General features: G+C 42.0%; 2 protein-coding genes across 5 annotated transcripts; one reads left to right on the forward strand and one right to left on the reverse strand.

The window, feature by feature from the left end:
• Positions 1-389: 389 nt before the first annotated feature.
• On the forward strand, positions 390-2,729 carry LOC307045985 (uncharacterized protein). Its single transcript, XM_079692073.1, has 3 exons — positions 390-1,117; positions 1,251-1,383; positions 1,684-2,729. Exons 1-3 carry the CDS (start codon positions 972-974, stop codon positions 1,792-1,794), a joined length of 390 nt encoding a protein of 129 aa, XP_079548199.1. The 5' UTR covers positions 390-971; the 3' UTR covers positions 1,795-2,729.
• Positions 2,730-2,978: 249 nt separating this feature from the next.
• LOC307013283 (THAP domain-containing protein 3-like) lies at positions 2,979-12,972 on the reverse strand. Of its 4 annotated transcripts, none has more exons than XM_079640611.1 (5): positions 12,630-12,972; positions 11,178-11,272; positions 10,610-10,800; positions 10,349-10,438; positions 2,979-4,619 (listed from the first exon to the last, which is right to left on the reverse strand). In XM_079640611.1, exons 1-5 carry the CDS (start codon positions 12,644-12,646, stop codon positions 4,500-4,502), a joined length of 513 nt encoding a protein of 170 aa, XP_079496737.1. In that variant the 5' UTR covers positions 12,647-12,972; the 3' UTR covers positions 2,979-4,499. The 4 variants fall into 4 exon arrangements, 2 of the variants coding, with proteins under 2 accessions (XP_079496737.1, XP_079496736.1); XR_013800921.1 differs by lacking the exon at positions 2,979-4,619 and adding an exon at positions 7,862-8,414 and having other exon boundaries at positions 11,178-11,241; positions 12,630-12,960; XM_079640610.1 differs by lacking the exon at positions 2,979-4,619 and adding an exon at positions 7,862-8,414 and having other exon boundaries at positions 12,630-12,957.
• Between the last annotated feature and the right edge of the window lie 217 nt (positions 12,973-13,189).

Below are 13,189 nucleotides of genomic sequence, written 5' to 3' on the forward strand. Positions count from 1 at the left end.
TTTTGATGAACACATGGCGATATATTTTGCTTCCACTCTGTGTCACTTTTGGATCACGTCTGGATTGATTCCGCTGCGCGTATTTGATTGACGTGTGGCGGAGTTCCCTCGGAGGGGGGAGGGGCGAGGGAACTCCGCGCAGCAGTTCCCTGCCAGCAGCAGCAGCAGCAGTGGGAAAAATAAAATTGAAATATAAAGCGCAAACGTAAACGCGCGGGCCAGATTAACACTTTTACATGATATCAACAAAGGGGCCATGAGAAACTGTCTCGCGGGCCACATCTGGCCCGCGGGCCTGGAGTCTGAGACACCTGGCATAGATGATGAGCGGTAAAGAAAAGCGATTGGTCTTCCAGCGGGTAAGAAAGTCGGCACTACATTGCTGTGTGCCCCTTTGTACAAATAAGTCCCGTTATAATCGGGAGATAAGTTTCCATTAATTTCCTATTGATGCTGAGGTAAAGGCTCATGGGCTGATCAAGGTCCGTAGGGACAATTTCAGCCCCACAACAAATACCCGTGTGTGTAGTAGGCATTTTCGACCAGGAGACTTATTGGTCACAACTGGAGGACTGAACAGAGTAAAGAAAGGAGCTACACCTGTTCTCTTTGCTTGGAATAACTACGAGCTACCTACACCAAGACGTAATGTTTGGGAGCGTCGGCCGAGGGCAGAGAGTCCCACCCCGGACTTGACAGCTGAGTACTGTGGTGTTATTGTATATATGTGTGTGTGTTAGCCAATAGGAGTGAAGCCTTACGGGCACGGTTCAGTGACGTCATAGGGAGACGACATGTTAGGGTAACGGAGCATGTGAGCTAGGGGTGTTCTAGCATGTGAGCTACCAATAAAGAGACACGTAATTGTGACAGTTGAACTGATATGTATTATTTAACAACACGACAAGTACGAGGTGGAAACACTTGCGCCGCCGGATCATGACTACTCTGTAAATCCAGCGACGGCAGTGATGGCAAATCAGGTGGCCGACGAGAACGAAGCCTTGAAAATCCAGGTTAGGGAGCTCCAACACCAGCTGGAAGTGTTACAACTGAGATCTCGTTTTGGGATACAACGCCTGGCAGGGTCGGACGAGGACATTCGTTTCTACACCAGGTTTGTTTATAAGGTTTGTTTATAAGGCTATCAGGATGTTGTTATGGCCACTAGTTTGATAAACACTTTTCATTTGGGGAAGCTAATTTAAGAAACAAAACTATGTCTAACATGAACAATATTACATTCTTAGATTTGCCACATACAAGCATTTCCTCGCCTTTTGGAAATTGGTGGAGCCTGCAGCCAACACCAAGATGGTGCGGATCACCAACGCCAAGGCATCCTCTGCCAGCAGCTCGGATTCCTCTCAATCATCAACAACGGTAAGCAGCATACAAGTATGGATGTATATTAATAATTATGCACGCTGCGCACTATACCACCGTTTAACAAGTGCATCACATCACTCACAAGACACACACACACACCCACCCACCCACCCACCCACCCACACACACACACACACACACACACACACACACACACACACACACACACACACACACACACACACACACACACACACACACAGAACAACAAACCCCAGGAAAATGTGTACAACTGTACCCGGTCTCCCCTATAACAGTATCTACAGTATGCCTAACACTTATTTGTTTTCACAGAAACTTCCACCCATAGATGAGCTGCTGCTGTTCCTCATGCACCTGTCAGTGGGCCTACATCTGAGGGATCTCGCAGAACGGTTTGGCATTCACCGCACCACAGTCAGCTGAATTATTTCCACCTGGACACACTTCCTCTACCAACTGCTTGGAAGCAAACGTCTGTGGACCCCACGCGATGTTGTCAAAGCTCACCTTCCACCAGAGTTTTCAGCTTTCCATGACACACAACTGGTGCTTGACTGCACTGAAGTATTCTGCCAGACTCCATCATCTCTCCTGCTGCAGAGTGAGGTGTTTTCTACATACAAGTCGCATGCTACATTCAAGGCCATGATCGGCATGGCACCACATGGTGCCATTACATTTGTGTCTGGCCTGTATGCAGGATCTATGAGTGACCGGGAGATCTTCAAGCTGTCTGGAATCGTGAGCCTGCTCACACTAGACATGGCGATAATGGTCGACAAAGGGTTCCTTGTAGACAATCTGGTTGAGTGTAAAGTGTACCGACCTGCCTTTCTGCACAAAAAAACCCAAATGAGCAGGGAGGATGTCAGGCAGACTCAATCCATTGCACGTCTGAGGGTCCATGTGGAGAGGTGCATCAGAAGAGTCAAAGAGAACAAACTATTTGACAAAGCCATACCACTGTCTGTGTGTGGAAGCATTGAGGAGCTCTTCAATGTGGCTTGCTTCCTGGTCAACTACCTGAACGGACCGCTGGTAAAAGCATGGGCAAGCCTGGGCAGCAATTAGTGATGGGAATTATGGCTCTTTGAAGGGAAAATAAGCGAAATAATCACCAGGATAATGATTGACTGTATTGCCAGACCTAATGTCAATAATCTTCTTTGTAAACATGACAAAAGGTGGCGCCATATCCATGTCAGTGAATGTACTACTTTGAATTTACCCTCTGTATGTGTTAAGTAAATAAAGTTGTCTTGCCTTGAATGAAATTCACACAACTCTTTATATTAGATACTGTGTTTTTAAGTGGCGATGGAGATTATTTGTTGACCCTGCTTTAAAGGATAGTTTGCCTTTACAAATGGTGCGCTTTATCACTGCCTGGGTTTTGGTTGAAGTGCATCCAAATGCTGCTGCGTTTGGCATATTTTCCATTTTCAAAAGAATCGGCTAATGAATATAACTAATATATATATATTATATATAACTAATGAATTATAACCTCAAAAAAAATGCACACAAAAATAACATAGGACAATACATAATATAATAAATCCACAATATGATAACATATGATGTAATGTGGTACACTAATGTTTCATTTCATTTCAAACCTTTATTTATTCAGATTGGTCCCTTGATCATAGATCTCTTTTACAAGGGAGACATGCAACAATTTAAGTTCCACATGAAACATAAAACAACATAAAAACAAACAATAGAGGATATCATACAACATACTTACATACTTATCAACATTTACAAATACCCATAGTTTCAGAAAGCATTTCACTTAGACGTGCTTTAAAAACATTCAGAGAAATAAAATTGCTCAATTTCAATTTTAGCTGTAGACTGTTCCAATCTATGCTATCTATCAGTAACTATATCTCTATCTGTATGCTATGTATCTTGCTATCTCTCTCTCTCTCTCTCTATCTATATATCTATTTATCTATCTCTTTATCTATCGTATTTATATCACTAACTCCCCAAACAACTCCACACCGAAGACCGGAAGTACTCAGGCTCACACCCAGCCGCCGGAAGTTGATAGACGCCATCTTGTGCAACTAGCCTATTGGTTCGCAAAAGGGTTCATCTCATTAGGCTTCATCATGGGCTTCATTTGAACACAAACCCCCTGTTGGTCAAAGTGTGTAAAACAGGCATATTGGAAATCTCAACAGTGTGCTCTATCTCATACCGAGTTCCCAATGATTAAAGCCTTAGAATAACTCTAAACAACGAACATTAAATCATATGTCCATGTTAACAATATTGTTTTTATTCCAGTTGAATGATTGTGATTGAAAAGCCTAAGGAGGCTGGTAAACATTGCAAAGAGGGATTTGTCTTCCTTAATAATATTAATACACTTAACCATGTTGTAGCCTGAGAAAGGCTAAACCATATCAAAGAATACATTTATTAACTACATTATTTAATTTAGCTGTTGGTTTCATAAAGAACAACAAAAAAAGTATTGTTCAGTCGTTGAACCGGGGACCCTGCGATCGTGAGTCAACTGCTTTCCAGCTGAGCCACAGCACACACGCTGAATCTCACTGAAAACACTGCACTATATTTATTCCTGTATTTATTCATTTATTAATTCATGTTTTTATTCCTACATTTATTTATGCTTGTATCTATTTATACTTATGACATGTTCCGACCTCCATACTGTATAAGTGAGGGTCTGAGCTCTCTTAATTCCATCGTGTCACCGGGCCCGGGTACAGGAGGGTTAATATGGTTCTTATTATACATCAATGGCCCATGGGTATTATGCATGGTATTATGAGCGTTGTGGTTCAACCGGGTTCAACGGTTCAACCGATCTGAATCGCTTCCTGAAGTATTCACGTGGTATCGACAGGCAGCGAGGCTTCGTTTGTCATCGATGACGTCACTTGCCCAAAAAGATACAAGCCTCGATACATGCTTCACAAAAAGCTTCGGGGATTACTCAACACACGCTCCGAAGCCTCGGCGCTATACGTAATATCAACAATTTCCATCAAACTTTATTTTTAGAAATGTACAAAATGAACATGTATAAATATACATACACTGTATATCATCCATTCCTCCCCTTATAGGCGTTTTCGGCATCTTGCCTATCGCAGCTTTGCAAGCTGCTGCCGGGGCTTTTTAGGACGAGGCATCAGAGTGGTCATCCGTGTGTGTGTGTTGTCCGCCAGATACGCCAGGAGTTTCCTGATTTGGCAGGACGAAATCTAATGCAAATCACAAAATATTAGAGAAACTTAGTTGTTTTAGATTCATTAGTAGTAGTTGTGGTAGGAGTGTGTATCTATCTAATCTATCTATCTATCTAATCAACACAGTTAGCTTGCCAGCTAATATTCTAACCTACGTTTGCTAGTTACTCAGTGTAATATGCCAACCTACTATGAACAACAGCTAGTCTAGGCTAGCAAGAACATGTTTACAATTGCAATCTTATACGGGTAGTCTGCTACGTTCGGTCATTCATTGTAGCTGGCATGAAAACAATGTTTTCCCTAGCATGTCTGGCTCTAGGTAGCCTTCTTGTTTAGCTATGTAGCATACACGCTATGAACGGTAGCTCACACGCCAGGAACGCCAACTATAATGTACTGACCGTACGGTAAATCACCCGGAGTATACTGTCTATGAGTATGTTGTGTGTGAATGCAGACATTCTCCTACTATGAGATACATGTAAGGCATCTGCTGACATTGGAGTTGATATATGGAAACGCTAGCAACTTAGTTAGCCCTGTTGGCACTGTGTCAATGGCTTGGCAGCCAGAAAAACGTTTACCCATTTACACAGTCGTAGTAGATATACTTTGTTTGTTTTAAACATCATAAGTACACAAACAACAATGAATACTTACAGGTTGTGTACAGGGGCGCCGTAAGGGGGTGAAAGGTTAGGACGATTCTAAGGGCCCGTGACTGACAGGGGCCCCAAACATTTTTAGAACATTAAGAACAATTTTTTAAGTAACCTTTCATCAATCATCAACAATTAACATTAATATAAAGTTAAATTGATAATGTAATCACTACGCTTATGATTCATTTCACTTTTTTTCTGCCAAAAGTTAATTATCCAAAGCCTCTGTACACCCCTCTCTATTTACATGTAATGGTTTGGTCCTGCCTCCAAATGCTGTGAGGCACCGCTCTTTCTGGCAAAGAGTGAGAGCATGTGAGGAGCAGGGATGTTAGTACTTACGTGTGTGCCATGTCTCAACCACTCACAAAGTCAGGCTTTCAAGAAAGAAAAGAAAGGAGAGAAAGACAAGAGAGTGGGGCTAAAGGGCGACAGTATGTCACCCAGTTTTTCAAAAGAAAAGGTGGGTGGTCCATGGTGGAAATTAGTCTGTTAGCTAAGCTTAGTCCATTGTAAATAATAATTGTAATGTTTTGCTGACATTAAGTACTGATAATATCTTCACAGAAAATGAAGAGGTTTTTCATTTCACTCCTCTTTTAGCTGACATTTAATAAATGCAGGTACATTTTTAGCAGCTATTCATACTAAATCAGTTGTCCCTCCCCCTGGTGCCAGGACCAACAGATCCATATTCAGGCTCCGCAGCGCTGTCCCCCCATAATGCTTTGCAGTCTTGCCATGAAAGCCAGTTGGCTAGAAGGCTGGACTTCAAGGACTTGATCAGTGACTTAGCCTGTAAGAAGGCTAGGCGCTAGACTCTTGGTGAGTAAGACTGAGCCAGGGCTCGCAATAACTGTTGAAGGGCAAGGCTATGGTAGCGATATTGGATCACACAAGATGCATCATGAGAAAAAGACTGAGAACAGGTAAAAGGCTCTAATTTAGCACCACCATCAGGCCTTTTCACTTCCATTTCCGTTTTGTTGTCCGTTTACATTTTAATACCCGCTTATTTTGTAGTTGGTATGTATTTTATTTAATAAAAAAATCTGCTGCTTATGTTATTTTTTTTGTTATAGCATTTTATAAATGATAATATTGGTGTTAATGTTCACTTTATTTTTATTGAAGAGGTCATGTATATTTAATTATATTTATTTAGATTTATGAATGTTCCATTCAGAAATGTCATTAAAAAGGCATGTACACCATAAAAGATGACTATTGAGATCTATTGTCAGGAATGTTAGTCTTATATCAAATAGTGAATTCTACTGTAGAATGTTGCACGTCTGCCCAGTGTTATATGTTCACAGCTGGGTGTCAGTAAGTATTGTGCGGTTAGTATTGGACTACAAGATAGAGGCAAGCCTGTACAGGTAGAGTTATTTAAAGCATAAATGAGTAGGTTGGGTTCTGGAGGTGTGGTTACAGCAATTGTGCTTGGTTGGCGTGGCCTGGGTCTGGTGGTGGGGCCCAATGTGATATATTTTCATGGGGCCCAAAATCCCTGGCGGCGCCCCTGGTTGTGTACCCGAATCTCCCGCTGGTCCAAACAAAGTAGGAACAGCATCGTCCTTCAGTGCCCTACGCTCTACATATCCGGTATGAATCGCTCCGTGAAATGCCCTGCACACAGTAAAATACCGGCTCGAACATCTGAAGGAACAGTGTTAAAAAGGAATGTCAACCACTGACTGGATACAGTTTTGAACTGAACCTGAGATTCCAACAGTATATATGCTAGGCTGGCAGAGGGTGCGGCCATACCTCTGGGCGTGGCTACTGGGTGCTTCTATCACGGTCACTACCATGGTCACTACCATAGATATATATAAACACTAGATGACTCACCCGCGCTGCTGGCCAATGGAGACCGACTTTGCCACATGGCCGCCATCTTGCTACAGGCAGTGCTCTCATTCATAACATTATGGTTTACCATAGATTGCTCAATTTTCAACCAATTTTCAAACGGTTTGGTTTTTTATAAACATCAAAGATGTAGTTATGATACTGAATACTTATAATCATGGACTTTCTTATGAAAATAACATTAAGCTGATAAAGCAATAGCTATACACACACACAAGGTATTTATATTAAATATTTGCCGGTGTATATATTTCCATTTATTTTATTATATTGTTAATATTTAAAATAAATTATAAAATTAAAATATATTTATATTTTATATATAAAAATCGGTCTCATGTTAGCACTCACTCTGTAAGCCAAGAGTTGTTAATTTAGCAATGCCTTAGCTTGAAGAACAGGGACACAACTAATGGCATATGGTGCTATATTATTTAGATATTCACACCTTTATCAGAAGAACGAAGCCAACATAAAATTATCTCACAGACAGTAGGTCCTGGCCAGTTCTCTCTCATTTATCACAATTATTTTGACATGAGATCTTCATATCATCCTAGTTTTGTATTTAGTTTCTAGATTTGTAAACAAATCCAGAACCTTTGAAATACGTTACCACTTCACAGCACGGTGCGCTGAGTTCTTGTAGTCTGTTACGTTCCTTATTGGGCTAGGGGAGCCACAGGGGAAATAACACGACCAGAGTGGTATTGGTAATAATTATAAGTGGTTTTATTACACCAAGAGAGAACTTCAAAAGGAAGTTTATAAAAACAACAAAACCCTCCCGTTACACGGGGTACAAATGGTGACTCAAGAAAGCTGCACACACACAGCTGTAGCTGGTCTACAGGTGCTAATCACCTGGGTCTAAGCTAATATGGTTTGCACAGATAACAGCTGGTCAACAGGTACTAATCACCTGGGTCTAAGCTAATGCGTTTTAAACAGATCACAACAGCTGGTCAACAGGTGCTACTCACCTGGGTCTAAGCTAATACACCACAACGTTACACAATAGGAAGGTACAACACTCTACTTGCACTCGGCTAAGTATCTGCGGATTACAGGGGGAGCTAACAGTATAACACACACAATAAGTATCGCGATGCTAGAGGCGTCTGTCTCCCAACACAGAGCCTCCCGAATGATCTCCGTTCCCAGCCTTTGTACTCCTCCCCCCGGGGAATGTGCCGGAAAGGGCGGGGATTGGATGACGTCTCATCCAATCACCTCTTCGGATGCAGCGAGGGCGGGACGTCGGCAGCTGTAACATAGTCGAAAAAAGCCCAAGAATAATATAAACTGTACCCTGTGTCCTTTTGTGTCCTTCTGTTGTCCATTTACTGTTGTTTGTCTTGTTTTACCCCGGCTGACATCTCACTAAATCCACTGTTTTAATTGTTCCCTATATCGCCCCTATGCCCTGTAAGGTGTCCTTGGGTGTTATGAAAGTGTTTGCACATGTTGTTCAAGTGTATAAGTGACATAGAGCAAGTGAGATAGCCAGTGGTTCTCAAACTTTTTACACAGAGTACCACCTCAAATTATATTGGGCTCTCCTAGTAACACCATCATAGACCTTCCTGGGTACAACCGAGATAAAGGATTTAATATGACAAGCCCAGTGGCGGGCCGTGCATTTCACACCTAGGCCTTCAGTGATGTCCTACACAGTCCTACCTGAATTATTCCACCTCTTAATACCATCATTATGACGCCATGGCTCTAGAAACTATACATTTAGACAGAAACGTAGTATAACCGGGCGTTGCATCACCTTAACATAGTCAAGTACAACAGAGTTATATTAATATTTCCGAAGCATTTACAATTAAGAGTGTTAAACTACCAGCTCTAAGATCGCTTGGATACTGTCAAAACTTAAAAATAAAAGGGGCTTTTAAGGCATTAGTCTACAAAGTTTTATTAAGTCCACCAAAAGTATGTGAGCTTTAACAAGTTTGTTCACTAAACAGCGCATTGTCGCACCCAAAGCAGTTTCATTTAAGAAACGTGACGATAAAGACACAAACTATTCACTGAAAATAAAATAAAACAAACAAATAATTTGCATTTGTTCATGAGGATATATTTGCGACAGTGGTGAAAGTGTATTCCTAGCCCTGAATGTCCACTTTGATAAAGGTTAAACCAAAACAATTCAACAAGTCTCCTTGAGTACTTTTACTGCACAGCTGAGCCAGTGCGCCACACACATCTCTATATCTCTTGCAGAAGCATCAAACATTTATTTTTTATATATTTGTCATTTTAATTACATATATATTAATTTGTTAATATTGATTTAATATTAACGACATAAAATGACAAAAATATATATAAAAAAAAAAAAAATGCTTTGTACTCACCAAAACAACTGATTATTTGAACACAAAATCCATCCTCCTTTCTTTCCTCAAGAAGACTTCAATGACTCTGTTGTACAGTCTATCTGTGCATTTCAGTTCCACCAATAAGTCATTTTCTATAGACATGAAGGCTAATGATGAAAGCCGAGTCTGTCCAGTAGAATTTCTGGCATAAGTTTTAATTCGCTTTAAGGCCGAGAATGACCGCTCGACAGAAGCAGTGGACACAGGGATAGTCACTGCCACACATGCCAATGTGTAAAGCTGCCCCATGCTCTCACTCAGATTTTTTTGCTTAAGGAAATCAAGGAGATCAGTGGGACTTTTCCCTTCAAAATCAGTCATGGCATACATTACAGTCAGTTCTGTTTTTAGCCGGGACAGATCGAACAGTGTTCCGTGACTTTGTGTTAATTTGGCTAAGGCTGTTTGAGGGAATTTTTTCCGGTAGGTCTGAAAGGGCTGGGGGTCCAGGAGGGAGAGAAACATTCATTTTTCGTGGTCTTGAAACCTACTCCGTATCTGGCAAAGAATGTTGACCAGAATATTGCTGTGGAGTTGTTGGTAGTATGCGCGAAGGTCTCCTTGTGCTGTACGTGGGCCTCTGCGTGCGCTCGGACCACTTGAGATGCGCGCTGTGTCCTCGTAGATCTGACGAAACTGGCACCTCTCTCGCTCAATTGTGTCACAAAACTCGTTCACCCTTGTCAGACAGAATTCATTTTGAAATGCTCCCGATTTCTGAGGTCTAAAGGTTGGCAAGTATGGTCCTCACCCTCCTGAAATCAATGACCATCTCTCTGGTCTTGGCCAAATTCAGAATACTCACAACATTAGGCAGAGGTTCATCCTGAGACAAGTCCATTGGCAGGTCATCTTCCGCTCTTCTAGAAGTGGTTGTTCTTCTTGTTGCTTCCGGCTAAAATAAACATAATTAAAGACATTTTGAGTGTTTAAAATGTGCTGTAATACACAACACATTATTTATTCCTAAACTTGCAGAAAGAAAAACTAAAGTGTGACATTTAATCACATATTTATATATCAATCTTATACACCTTGAATTCTTGTTGGCCAATGATACACATACCCTTTGAAGATGAGCTGGGAAATTGAATACTGTTGGCACAACACCATCTTTAAGCCGGACAGTCTGCCCCGTCCTGTCAAAGTCCTCACTCCTGAAGTGCTCACTGCAGAGCAGTGTCCTGCCAGAGGAAACAAAACCGTCTCTTCTTAGGGCAACTGCACTGCCTCCTCCTCTCTCCGGTTTTGGGAAACCTTAAAAACATGAGAAAGGTAGCCAGATATATAAATTATTGTCAACATTGTCCTCGCTTCTTTCCTTTAACATTAAGGGTAAGGACAAAAATACACACCAAAATTATCCTATTTGTGGGGTAATTGTATGTATGTATACTTTAAGAATAAGACAACCACACTAACAGTTATAAAAAAGGTGTCCAAAAGAAACATTAAATAATTGTGTAAAGAAATGGTAGCAACATATTCTAAAGAGGCTGGGTCAACATCAATCTTGCAATACTATTATCTCACATAGCCCCACTGATCCTGTGTAGCAGGACTTGTAATGCACATACATCCACTAAGTAATTAACGATTATCCTAATTATAGTCATAATATTGTCATATCTTACAGGTGAAAGGTGATTCCACGGGTTCTTGCTGTTTCCAGACTACGGTGATTAGAGCATCCGTAGGCTGCACAAAAGTCAGGCATAGCCAGGTACTTCTGTTAACACAAAGCCAGCAATTTCCTGTATCATAGGCCCTAGCCACACGAGGACGCATACGGCTAAACGCATAGGATTAACTCAAACGCAATCACAAAAAAGCTTCCGTCCACACGCAATGTTCACCGGATAGTGTCTGTCCACACGAGACAGCTCCGTTTAGCTTCAACCGCTGGAGAAGCTGCAGTACATATGCAGGAGCCTGTACGTGGCGCAATATAACTTCCTCCACAAAAGCAGCGAAGAAGCATGGTTGTCATGGTTGCTCTTCTGTTTATTCGCCGTGGTGGGGGCCGAGGGAACCGGGCAGAGTTTTTCGCCAGTCAACATGTATTAAAGTTTCAATCTTCCGGACAAAATTATAAAAGTGCCAGTCAAAGGTCTTCTTTGCTATTTATTGAGCTTTAAAACAAATGAATAACGACTCTATATAATAATAAAATACATGGAGCCTCTCTTTTTCCTCCCTCTCTTCGGACAGCGTCAGTGTCTGTCTCATGCAGCAGCTGATCCAGTGATGTGTGACCCGACAGTCAACATAAACATATTTATAACTAGTTTAGGTAGTTTGAGAGGTAATTAAAATAGCTAAGGGTGATGATCTGACTTGAAGTGTGTTTTTTGCTCCATTCGCCGCTGCATCACAGCAGGAGGAGCTGCAGGTGAGCTCTCCGTCCTGTCAGATTAGACTTCACTCGCGTTTATGTCCATATCGAGAGAAAGATAAATAATCTGAATTCAGTATGCAGTTTACTTTGACGCGGGGGTGAGCAGCAGAGGTGGGGAGAGGCGGGGCTATTGCGTCATCATTATCAGAAAATGATTGTATATAGGGCGTACACACGGAGCCGTTGGACCCCCCAGAGCGTTGCGTATGCCGTTCTATCCACCTTGGGACCCGTTATCGTTACCGCAGTTGTTTACTGTCATATTCGGTCGTCCTCGTGTGGCCAAACGGTCTATATGACACTAAACAGTAACGCAAACGACTGTTTTCGTCCTCGTGTGGCCGGGGCCATAATGTATCTAAAATGTAAGATGTTTTTAACAAGCCAAACCACTTGGAAGAAATCATGTGTAACTTAAGTTATGTTGAAAAGAAAGAGCAGTTATGCCTCTCCCACTGGTGTAAAGTTGCTGGGTCAACTTTGTAAATACTAGGTCTCACTCACACCCTCTTGTTATTAGCCAGCTAATAAATACAACCACGACACATAAACAAAGAAAAGCTGCAATTTCAACATGTCCAAGCATCCTGTATCATAGCCATGCTAATAATGTTTATAATAAACCAAACCGTTTGTAAATCAGTCAAGATTTCAGCGAGTTAAGAGTATTTTTGTGCAGATCACTCACCTTACAACAGCTACCATAGCGCGTACCAGAGTAGCTGTTGACTGTAGCAAGATGGTGGCCGGTGAGCTACGCTGGAAAATCTCCCATGAGCCATCTAGTGTTTATATCTATGGTCACTACCCGGGTCCTTTCTCATTTCTCTAGCCTCATCTCAATATCCCTTCCTCGACTCCTCCGTGTGCATTTCAGCGATTGGGACGTCCTTCAAAATGGCGTGTCTTGATCGATTTCCGGGTCAAGTCCCGGAGGAGGGGAAGAGAGGAGTCGAGGAGGGGTATTGGGATCAGGCTTCTAACTCCCCTCCTCGACTCCCCTCCTCGACTCCTATCCCTGAGACTTAGTCCCGCCCACAGGAGATGCGAGCGGAGGAGCCGAGGAGGGGAACGGAGGAGAGAGGAAGGGGAAGCAGCAGGCGGTTAGAGAAATGAGAACTCCTCTCCTCTGAGCGGTCATTTTAAAGAGACGTCCATTAATGATGACAGGAGGCACAGCAGCACTCTGTCTGATGGACAGATGTGTTCATCACGACTTATATATTTACTTTTAATTAATTCACAGTG

This window comes from Notothenia rossii (genome assembly GCF_949606895.1).
Source record: "Notothenia rossii genome assembly, chromosome: 7".
Lineage (NCBI taxonomy): Eukaryota > Metazoa > Chordata > Actinopteri > Perciformes > Nototheniidae > Notothenia > Notothenia rossii.